Genomic DNA, 12,029 nt, shown 5'->3' on the forward strand with positions numbered 1-12,029 from the left:
GCTCCTAACACACTGGTCCTCACCCCTGCGCCTCTGCTCCTAACACATGCCTGCTTAAATGTGGGGAAACACTAAGTGTTGCTCCATCTGCTCTACGCCCAGCATGGGGCTCGAACTCACAACCCCGAGATCAAGAGTCGCATGCTCCACTGACTGAGCCAGCCAGGCGCCCCTAAGCAGTCTCTGCTTTTTTTTTTTTTTTTTTTTAGTGTTTCTCCCAAGAACCCTTAAAGGGCATCTCAATATTCAAGCAACCCGGATTTCTTTATTTTCCAGCGAGACCATCCACATGCTGTGCTGCGAGCCCATCCCCCCACCATGTGCCCGAGAGCTCTGGGCCCTGGGGTGAGAGTTGGTCCACACGGGGACACACTCCCAGGACGACCTCTATGCACCCTCATGCCAAAACGGCCCGAGCACTAGGCTGTGTGGACTTTATCACAGCTCACAACTGACGACCCTGCCTGGAGCCTGGCCGCCCGCTGGCCTCATGGTTTCCACGCACATAAAAGGGACGCCCTGTCCCCACCATGCCTCTCTCAGAAATCTCAGTCCTGTCCAAAGAAGCAAAGCATTTGCTTACAATTAGAAGCTTTTCACATGTGTTTGTTTGCTCGAGGGCATGCGTGCGCACGTGTGCGTGTGCGTGGCAGGAGCTGGGGGCAGGAGGGAACGTGCAGCCGTGGGGAAGACGGTAAAACCAGAAGATTGTAGACAACACAGAAGGCACGTGACAGCAGGAGCAGCCGTGGAAAACCCCCCGCATGCCACCCCACAAAGATCACCTCAGTTAACAGCTTGACATCTGTCCTTGGAGTCTCTTTTCTACGCACAAACCTGTTTTAAATTACAGACTGGAATTACGATGTACAGTTACCTAGGACACGGTCCACTAACACGTGGTGGCCGCCTGTCCACGCCACTTCAGCATAGCCTGCACGCGTTTGAGGGGCCTGACTGACCAAGTGGAGACCCTACTGTTGAAGGTCCAAGCCGTTTCTGTTGCTTGGCCCCCATGAACAATGAGTCAGTGAGGTCCCTACTAAAGGGCCCACATGCCTCCGATCACCTCCTGAACACACACTCTGAGAAGGGGCTTAGGCCACGCTGTCCCCCGCGCAGCTGTCCCGTCTGCTGGCCCTTGGCCGAGGTGCAGGGAGGACCCCTGAAGCCATGCTGGGTGTGACGGATGGCGGTCCCCGCTGTTGCCATATGCACTCTGCAAGCCTGGCCCCCAGGCTGGGGAAGAGAGCTGCAGGAGAGTTTCTGGGGTGTACATGCAGCCAGAGGGGAGTTGCCCTTCCTAAGGAAGGGCCTCGAGCTGGGGACAAGCACTGCTTGTCCCCGGGGCAGGGGCTCCAGCACCCGCACGGCAGGACTGAAGAGAGGGAAGGCCGCGCACCTCGGCACACCTTATGTAGCCGACCCATTCCGAAAACCAGGCCTGGCGGGACCCGCCTCATCGGCTGTCCACAGTCACTCCACACGGGCGGCTCTCCGAGGCAGTGATCCCACTTTTTATCACCAAATAAAGCAAATGCACCACCCACTCTGGGATGGAGAGGGAGAGAGGAAATGAACTGTTACGTTATTTTATTTAAGACAACCTTTTTTTGAGAATGTGTTTATTCATGGCTTCTATTCTGCTTCTATAAACATGAAAGTTAAAATGCTGAATTATGTATTCTAGTCTTCTGTATTTAACAACTCAGACTTACACGTGGAAAAAAAAATTGATCTCTGTGCAGAAGTGCTGCATTTTTTCCCCTAGAAAAACAACCTAGAACGCACAGGCATGAGTGTGGCTCGTCATTAGGGACCCTCCCTGAACCTGGGCATGCCGACCGGGAATAGAGCCGCAGACACTTACAACGCACGCTTTCTGGAGTCACCCTATGATGATGTTGGTGTTTTCTTGTTATGTCAGATTTCTGCCTCTGCCGGAACACCATGAACGGGACAGCCAAAGGCAACAAAAATCTACCCTGTCACAGCTGGGAAGCCAGAGTCTGAGGGGCCGCGCTCCCTCTGGAGGCTCCAGGGGGGTCCTTCCTGCTTCTTCCAGCTCCTGGGGGTCCGGGGGTCCTGGGCTTGTGGCCACGTCTTCCCGTTTCTGTCTCCTTTGTGAGGCTTCTGTCTGTGTCTCTCCTCTTCTGTCTCTTAAAAGGGCACTTGTCACTGTATTTAGGTCCAACTTGGATATTCCAAGATGATCTAATTTAGTTATATCTGCAAAGACCCTTTTTTCCACAGTGAGTCACATTCACAGGTTCCGGGGATTAGGATGCAGACCCAGCTCCAGGGTAGGGGGCTCCATTCCACGCCCTCACTGAATGAACAGCACCGTGAGCACTGAGGGGAATTTTCAGTGGCTGTTATGATTGAAACAACTTCTTCTTGGAAAGAACCTAACACTTCTAGAACCTGTGATTTACAGTCTGTGTATCTCAGAAAAACTTTCTACATCATACGGATTCCTTCTCATAAACACTTATAAAGCCTTAGAAGGTTAACGGTGAAAGAGGCATTGAAATAATGAAAAAGCACGAATATCACTCAACTGAAACAGATGCTCTCTGCCTATCTGTCCGAAACCCTGAACCCCTTGCCTGGGATCAAGCACTCCAGCACAAACAGTAAGCCTGTAATCAAGAAGCAGGGTTTCAGAAACTGGGACCAGATTGTGCAGAAAAAGAAGCTCAGTAACATTTGGCTATAATGTTGCAGAAATGTATCTACAGAAATACTGCTCAGCAGCCGCCACCCGCCTTCCCCTCAGAGCACCGCAAGAGATTCAGACCTGTGGTAAAGATCCACTACGTAAGCGAACATTCCAGAACTATTTCATGATAGTGCCAAAGCCTCCAAGGAACTGCTAGTGATGCAAATGGGATTTGCAGGCTGCAGACAGGTGCATAGGGGCGGTTCCTCCAGAAGGGCACACAAGTCTTTTTTTTTTTTTTTTAAGAGTTTATTTATTTATTTGACAGAGAGAGACACATCAAGAGAGGGAACACAAGCAGGGGGAGTGGGAGAGGGAGAGGTAGACTCCCGCGGAGCAGGAAGCCTGATGTGGGGCTCAATCCCAGGACCCCGGGATCATGACCTGAGCCGAAGGCAGACGCTTAACGACTGAGCCACCCAGGTGTCCCGGCATACAAGTCTTTACTCATATAACCATCCGGATTCTTATTCATCCTCTGTAATTTCCAAAAGACTGCACTTCAAGTGCATTTCAGAAATGGATCCAAACATGAACCCCACTTTGTTTTTCCATTTATAAGTTTATTAGGCTGTCAATTACTTTGTGTTAGAATATAGTGAAGCTCTGATGTGTCCAAACTATTTTTTTTCTTTTCTTTTAAGATAGATTTATTTATTTATTTGACAGAGAGAAAGGGATAGTGAGAACAGGAGCACAAGCAGGGCGAGTGGGAGAGGGAGAAGCAGGCTTCCCGCGGAGCAGGGAGCCTGACGTGGAGCTCGATCCCAGGACCCTGGGATCACGACCTGAGCCAAAGACAGACGCTTATCGACTGAGCCACCCAGGCGCCCCTGATGTGTTCTAACCTTACAGAAGTGCATACAGCTAACTTAAACATACGGCTCAGTGAATGTTTACCTCTCTACGTACATCAGGACATTGCACATCCACAGCACCCGAAGGCACCCCCGGTCCCCTCCTAGTCCATATCCCCCCACAGGCAATGACTGCTCTGCCCTCCATCACCACACATTTGCTTTAAGACTTCATATTTGTGCTTTTTCCGGTAGCGGAGTCTGGAGAAGACGCGCAGAAATGGCACCTCGCAAGGGGAAGGAAAAGAAGGAAGAACAGGTCATCAGCCTTGGACCTCAGGTAGCTGAAGGAGAAAATGTGTTTGGTGTCTGCCATATCTTTGCATCCTTCAATGACACTTTTGTCCATGTCACCGATCTTTCTGGCAAGGAAACCATCTGCCGCGTGACTGGTGGAATGAAGGTGAAGGCTGACCGAGATGAGTCTTCTCCCTATGCTGCCATGTTGGCTGCCCAGGATGTAGCCCAGAGGTGCAAGGAGCTGGGCATCACTGCCCTCCACATCAAACTACGAGCCACAGGAGGAAATAGAACCAAGACCCCTGGACCTGGGGCCCAGTCAGCCCTCAGAGCCCTTGCCCGCTCAGGAATGAAGATCGGGCGGATTGAGGATGTCACCCCCATCCCCTCCGATAGCACCCGCAGGAAGGGGGGTCGCCGTGGTCGCCGTCTGTGAACAGGATTCCTCAAATTACTGTTTTCTGTTAATAAATTGCCTTTGTGTGAGCTAAAAAAAAAAAAAAAAAAAAAAAAAGACTTCATATTTGTGGGATCATACGCTCAAGTTGGCTTTATTCACTCAACATAGTCTGCGAAGGTCACCATGTGGCCGCCTGGAGCAGTGGCTTGTTCTTGTTTGTTGCTGTGTAGTATCCCATGGTACGACCCCCCACACCCCCGCCGCCATGCGCCGAGGGGCATCCGTCCCAAAGGACCGTGGTGCTCAGATGGCTCTCAGACATGTCTTCTGCTGAACAGGGCTCTCATTTCTGTGGGGCGTACACATAAGAGAGGACTGTCTGGGCCACAGGGTACTTGTACGTTCCATTTTGGTAGATATGGCCAAGCAGTGTTTCACGTGGCCGCAACAATTTATGTCCCCTCCAGCCGTGCGTGAGCATCCCAGCTGCTGTGTCTTCGCAGAGACCTGGCGTGGTCAGTCTGTGGGTCTCTGCACTCCCGCCCTTTTGCAAAGGTGCTGCACTGCGAGGCTGTCTGCATTTCCCATCCACTGAAGACACTGAGCCCACTGGTAAAGTGCTTGCTCGAGTCTCTTCCTTGATTTACTAAGTTGCCTCTTTCTTAGATTTTTAAAGTTTTATGTATTCTGAATATGAATCTTTTCTCAGATATATTTATTGCAAACATTTTCCCCAGCCTGTGACTGGCCTTTTTACTCTCTTAAAAAGGTATCTTTAGTGGAAAAATTAATAATTTTAATGATGTCCATTTTATCAAGTGCTCTTTATGAGCTGCTTAAGAAACTACCACCATGATCATGAAGCTATTGTCCTAGGTCTTCTATAAAACTGTTTACTTTTTATAATTAGGCTTATGATCCATCCCAAATTAATTTTTGTGCTTGGTGTGAGTTAGAAGTCAAGATTCATTTTTCTCCTCGAATCCAACTTGCTCAGAACCACATACTGAAAAGACTGTCCAGCCCTGGTCAACGGCAGAGGTGCCTCCACCCACGGCAGGGTTCACACACACACAGTCTGTGCACACTCTAGCCTGTGGTCAGCTCACCTGTTGATTCCTGCAACTCCATCGTCCATGGGTCGGAGCCTCTTCCACTGTCCTCTTCACCAGGACAGCCACGCTTCCCCCCTATATCCCGAGCCTGCACGTCTGGGGGCCCTGGGATAGCCCCTTGCAGGGTTGGCCAATTCCAAGAGATAATAAATAACTTTCCTCCAACTGTGCCTTTCACATGCAAGCCAACTATCAAGTTGCCTTACTCACCCCAGCACCAGACAACCAGGGGTGGTCCCCGCACCTTGGAGCCGCTAAAGTCGCCCACATCGGCCACCCTAAGCCTGCTGTGTCTGGACCACCTGCGTGGTCCCTTTGGTCCCAAGCAGCCATAATCAGGACTCCTGTGCATGCTTTCCCGGGCGGAGCCGAGCACCCAAGGCCCTACGTGGTGTGCCACGCCCCCTTACAGCTCCCCTGTCTGGCAGTGTTTTAAGGAATTTGCCCATTTCCCCCAACTTGTCAAATGTGTTGGCATAAATTGTTCACATTTTCTTACTGTTCTAGTATCTACAGGATCTTAGCGGTGATCTCTTTTTCATGCCTTTTATTTATAATTAGCACTGTTTTCTGTTCATATTGATCGCATCTGATAGGAACTCGTGCGTTTTATTAATCTGCTCAGCTTGCTTCACTGTTCTACCGATGCGGTCTGCTTTCCACTTCACTGACATCTCCTCTTTCGCTTACTTTGGGTTTAGTTTGCTGTCCTTTTCCTCATTTTTTGGCCCAAAATTAGACTAAGTGCTACTGCAGACATGAGGCGCCTTTGCCGCTCTTTCACCTGCGGGTCTTGATGGGCTTCTCTTTTCACATCACTCAGTGGAAAATATTTTACCATTTCCATTGTGACTTACTCTTTGACTCAAGCATTATTTAAAAGCATGTTGTTTGATTTCCAAACATTTGGGGGGATAGTCCAGTATCTTTTTGCTATTGATTTTTTAAAAATTAGAATTTCACCAGGCTCAGAGAAGACGCTGATTCCAGCGAGATCTGTGTTACAGCTGCAAGATCTGCCCATTGTAAACGTTTCAAAGGCACTCAGAATACTCTGCACTGCTTCTTGCAAATTTCAAATTAGTTAATCCTTGTTACAGGTCAGCACCTCTCTGAACACAGATGGGAAACGTCTAAACAAAGTAGCAAGTTGAATCCAGTGATCTAGGAAAAGAATGATACCTTGTGACCAAATGGGTTTATTACAGGAATTCAGTGTTCATTTAACATCTGGATACTGCTCAGATCTTCTCTATCCTCACTGATAATTTGTCTGCTGTACCATCAGTTACCGAGTTAATGTGTCGAAAATCCCCCACTGTGACGTGGACCCGTCTTTCTCCTTTGACTGTAGTCAACTTTTATGTCATATATTTTAAAATTAAGCACGCACATTTAGGCCTGTTACATTTCCTACAGAACTGACTCCATCATTATGTGAAGTCCCTTGAATAATAATTCTTCAGTTTACTTTGATATTAAGATTAAAGACTTCCTTTACGGGTTTCCTTGGTTTATTTCTTTTTTTTTTTTTCAAAGATTTTATTTTTTCAAAGATTTTATTTATTTATTTGACACACAGAGAGATAGAGAATACTAGCAGGGGGAGCAGCAGGAGAGGGAGAAACAGGCTCCCCGCAGAGCAGGGAGCCCGATGCGGGACTCAATCCCAAGACCCTGGGATCATGACCTGAGCTGAAAGCAGATGCTTAACCAACTGAGCCACCCAGGCGTCCCGGTTTATCTTTTTCTTTTAAGATTTTTTATTTATTCATTTGAGAGGGAGAGAGCACGCATGTGAGTGAGTACACAAGCAGGAGCAGGGGGAGACGGGGAAGCAGACTTCCTGCCGAGCAGGGAGCCCGATGCAGGACTCGATCCCGGGACCCTGGGATCATGACCTGAGCCAAAGGCAGAGGCTTAACTGACTGAGACACCCAGGCGCCCCTCCTTGGTTTATCTTATTTATCTTTTTGCTTTAACGCTTTCTGCGTTCTTATCTACGAATGACGTCACCTACAAACAGTGAACATTTTTCTGAGCAGATTTTTTCCAGCTTTTTTTGGAGTGTTTAGTTCATGCATAATAATGGAAACAGCCAGGTGAAATCTACCATCTTAATATTTGGTTTTTGGCCTTTATTCCTCCCTGCTTGCCTTATTTCAAATGGATCAAGTAGCATTCCGTTTTTTTCTCTTCATAAGCCTTTGACCTGTACTTTACTATTTTTGCCGTTATTCAGGTGACTTCATGAAGAATGCCAGAAGCCTTCAACAGTCAAGCTCATCTGTCCCAGACCCTTTGTGTTGTTAGCATCTTGTGTTATGCTCTGATTTCTGTTAAAAACCCCATACGAAACTATAAATGTTGTTTTCAACGATCGAGATGCTTTCCTGTCACGCACACGGCCACTCCTGCTGTCGCCCGAGGGCTGGCTTCCACACGTTCTCAGTCTGTGTGTGGACGACAGCATCTCTACTCAGCCCCTCCGTGAAGAGCACCGTGGCAGGCGTGCAGGCGGCGGCCTCCCCGGCCCTCTGCCAAAGACTCTGTCATCAGTCTGGCTCCCCGAGAAGCAGTGTCTTCCTTCACTGGCTGCTTTTAAGTCTTTTCTTTTTGTCGTTGGTTTCCAATAGTTTGACAATCATGTGCCCAGATACTGTTTTCTGTTTGGTATTCATTCTGCTCTGGGGTTCCGGAGCTTCTTGAATCTATAGGTTGGTGTCTCTCATCAGCTTCTGGAAACTGAACTGCTATCTCCTTTGGGTGCTGATCCCGCCCCATTTCTTCCTCTCTCCTCTGGAAATCCAATTACACACGCATTACACACTTTCACCCTGTTTCGTGTGTCTCTTTGCTTTTTTCCCTTTTTTTTTTTTTTTTAAGATTTTTATTTGACAGAGAGAGAGAGAGCGTGAGCACAAGTAAGCAGAGCGACAGGCAGGGGGAGAGAGAGAAGCAGGCTCCCCGCGGAGCAGGGAGCCCGATGCGGGACTCAATCCCAGGACCCCGGGATCATGACCTGAGCCGAAGGCAGACGCTTCACCGACTGAGCCACCCAGGCACCCCTCTTTTGCTTTTTCCCTACAGGCTTCAGCATGGACATTTTCCATGCTTCCAGTTCATGAACATCTGGATACTGGATACATAGGTCGTACCCAGACTGCTGTTCGGCTATGCAATGAATTCTTAATTTCAGACATCATATTTTCATTTCCAGAATGTTCCTTGAACGTGTCAATACCGGGTATCTTCCCGTCTGCTTTTGCGGCTGGGATTTAGTCACGGGGCTCTGTTTTCGTGGGACGTGGAGCGTGGCAAGGACATTGGTGGTACTGTGCAGGCTGTGCCTCTTTCAAAGACAGGCTTCTGCTTCTTTGTTGCTGTTACTTCTGCTGAGCAGACAGATTTGGCAGGATTACCTTCACCCTGCAAAGGTTCACCTCAGCTATTGCTGGGGCTGCTGTAACTTGGTTTGGGTCTTACTCTGAGGGAGAGACTCTACTTCAAGGTGTGCCCCTCCCCCAAGGTCTCCGCTGAAAGCCCACGCTGTCTCCCTTGTTTCATTTTTTTTACATTTTATTTATTTACATAAACTGTACACACAACATGGGGCTGGAACTCACGACCCCGAGATGAAGAGTCGCACACTGCTTCAAGTCCCACCTGCACTGGCCAGTCTCCAGAGTGTGTGTGTGTGTGTGTGTGCGTGTTGGCCAGATTCTCAAATAGATTTTGCCTGGAGAGTAAGCCCAACACAAGCTGTCATGGTGGAAACTAGAGGTTCAGAAAGTTTTCTTCAAGTGTTTTCTTTAAAATAAATCAATGCCTTTTCCCTAGCACCTGAGTTCTGTGCAAGTGCAAGACCAACAATAATCAACACTAGATTATATATTTTAAGTTTGGGGTTTGTTTTGGGGGGGGGTTGGTAAACACGACACCCAACATGGGGCTTGAACTCACGACCTCAAGATCAAGAGTCACATGCTCCACCGATGGAGGCAGCCGGGCGCCCCCAGGTTATATATTTTAAATGCAATCTAAATTAGTAAGTTACTATCCCTACGTGAGTAGCAGTCTTCATTTCTGTGCACGCACACACACACGCACACGCATCCACAACATGCGACACCAGATCTCTGGCATCTCTCATTTCCTACCATGTGAACATGGTAGAGACACTGAAAGGCCCAAAGTGAACACAGATGTGGAGCATGTTTTGTGCCAGTAAATACACCCAAGTAAGAACCTTTTATTACTGAAATTCTCTGTGTTCAAGAGAGATTAATGTTACATATGGATAAGCTTTTTAAAAAACTCTTTAAAATCAATCATGAGCCACATTTCAATGAGAAATTCAACAAAATATAAGACATGAAATATCTATATACACTTCGCTAAAAATTCCATGTTAGATGGCTGTACAGTTTAAGGGAAATAATGTTAGATGTAAGAACAAAATCAGACAACTAATCTAAAAATGTTTCTTGAGCCCCTTACCATTGGACCATCTACCACAACCTACTTCTTTTCTTTTTACAAACCTATTTCTTTCAGGTACTATGGAACCTGTCTGAAATGTTTTAACTGTTTTAAAATTTTAAAGATTTTTAAAAATTTTTAAGTAATCTCCATACCCAAAGTGGGGCTTGAACTCACAACCCTGGCATCAAGAATTGCATACTCTACCGACTGAGCCAGCCGGGTACCACGATTGTCTTAAAATTTTAACAAAAGCCTTTCAGTACAATAGCAAAGACAGACCCTCCCCAGTCCAGGTGTCCTTGTGAGCTGCTGGCCCACACTCCATCCACCCCAGGGAAAAGTCAAGTGAGCAAATAAAAGGAAAAGCCCCCACAGAGCCTCTGTGTCCCCACCCAGTGAACTCAGAATGCAGATGTCTACACAGGGCACTTCTGCCACAGCATGTCCACACTTAGACATAAAATCTCTGAGACCTCACAGCTCAAAGATCCCATCATGACCATTCAAAAGCAAACGGGGACATAAAGCCACAAGGCACTGGATCTCTTGGAAGGGTGACCTGCATCGACTGGTCTTTTAACCCTTTGACAACAATACCCTAAGCCTCTCTGAAAACCTGCTTTTCATTGTCTTTGGAACTTGCTTAATAATGGTAAAGGCTGCAGCAAGTGGGCGCGGCAGGAGTAGCCGAGACTGCTCCTGGACAGGCCTGGCCACAGCCACGGTCAGGGTGCAGCCTGGAGAGGGTGGGGGCCGTCTGTCAGACTCACGGGGAAGGACCTCTCCCCCAGAAACCAACCCACATCTGCCTCTGGTGATTCCACAACCTGGAACGGGGCCGCCTGCGTCCTTCCGTGGAGACCACGTGCTGCTTGGCAAATGTGAGCCTCTGGGTCCCGGATTGCCCATCACAACCACGACCACCTGCTCTGTGTACGTAAGCGGACACCTTGTTGGAAAAGACCACGTAGGAATCATTTACTTAATGTCAACACGTCCAATGAAGGTGGACAATAGCAAACACAAGGTGCTCTTTCTGAAAAGAAGCACAGCTTCAGTAATTCTCCACCAATGGCTGTCTCCTTGGAGAGAAATGCCCTGTGACACACATATCAAGAACACAGCGGCTAGGCTTTGTCTTTCGATTTTTCCAGATAGTATGGGGTCGGAGCTACTAGATTCCTTTTTCCAGGGATGGGGGCCTGCTTTTCTGCCCCGACAGTTGGGCCATCCTACATGATTCCAGTGAACCCAAGCCCTTGCCCGGAGGCTGGAGGCACACCTGCTCCGCCTGCCCCACCTGAGAGGCCTCTGCCTGGCTGCCGGGGGAGGAGCCAAGAAGTACCAGATTTAAAGTCCCACACTGACGCCTAGTCCCACTGCCCACAGCTGCCCCCATCCTGACGTGGTTTGGCCATCGCCCGTGGCCACCAAACCTGAACACCAGGCCTGGCCGCAGCAGAGAGGCACGTGGGGATGTCTGCTCCCGTGCGGACAAAGGTGTCTGGTCAAGCCTCTCCAGCCTCGAAGCTATCATACGCAGCAGAGGCTTCTGTGTCCATAGGGTGCTTCCCTCGTGGCTCCTTGGCTGACTTCATGGTAAGGCTGTCGGAGCTCTGGGTGAGCCCATCGGGCCTGGGGAGGGGCACTGGCCACACAGCGTGCTGGAAGAAGGCCCCAGGCATCCCAGGCAGGCCCGCGGCCCCCACAGAGACCCACCCAGGCGCCAGCTGGGGCCAACTCCAGAGGAGGCCTCGCTGCCGAGCCCAGGGCTCCAGGTGTCAAGGGGCATCGATCTAGAACAAGAGAGACAAGTTACAGGTGTTCAGGATGTGATGACACCACCTTGTGCCAGGCCCCTGCCCTGTCACCATAAGGACAGCTCTCCCACATCTGGGAAGGAAGGCTCCCATTAATTCTCAATCGATGGACACTCAAAGGAAAAATCCTCGTTAACAGAACACAACGTCTCCCACCAAAACCACCTTGTTGGAAAAGACCACGTAGGAATCATTTACTTAATGTCAAAGTCCAAAATATGTGGTTAAGCTCTCCTTAAAGATTTCTTTTTCTTTAGGGAGACAGACAAACCTAACACAACTTTCTTTTATAAACAACCCCTCTGCCCCGAGGAACAGGAAGGAGAGCTTGTTCTCCGTGACCTTCCTGGGGTCCCAGAGGCCCCCGAGTCCGTGATGGTCATGCAACCA

At 48.8% G+C, this 12,029-nt stretch overlaps 2 protein-coding genes across 2 annotated transcripts in view; one reads left to right on the forward strand and one right to left on the reverse strand.

The window, feature by feature from the left end:
- ZBTB46 (zinc finger and BTB domain containing 46) overlaps nt 1-12,029 on the reverse strand; it is a 36,024-nt gene that overhangs the window by 5,320 nt on the left and 18,675 nt on the right. The gene's annotated exons all lie outside the window — the stretch shown is intronic.
- On the forward strand, nt 3,767-4,305 carry LOC110569898 (40S ribosomal protein S14). The gene has a single exon (XM_021677856.2). It carries the CDS (start codon nt 3,800-3,802, stop codon nt 4,253-4,255), a length of 456 nt encoding a protein of 151 aa, XP_021533531.1. The 5' UTR covers nt 3,767-3,799; the 3' UTR covers nt 4,256-4,305.

The sequence above is a fragment of the Neomonachus schauinslandi genome, chromosome 10, assembly GCF_002201575.2.
Source record: "Neomonachus schauinslandi chromosome 10, ASM220157v2, whole genome shotgun sequence".
NCBI lineage: Eukaryota > Metazoa > Chordata > Mammalia > Carnivora > Phocidae > Neomonachus > Neomonachus schauinslandi.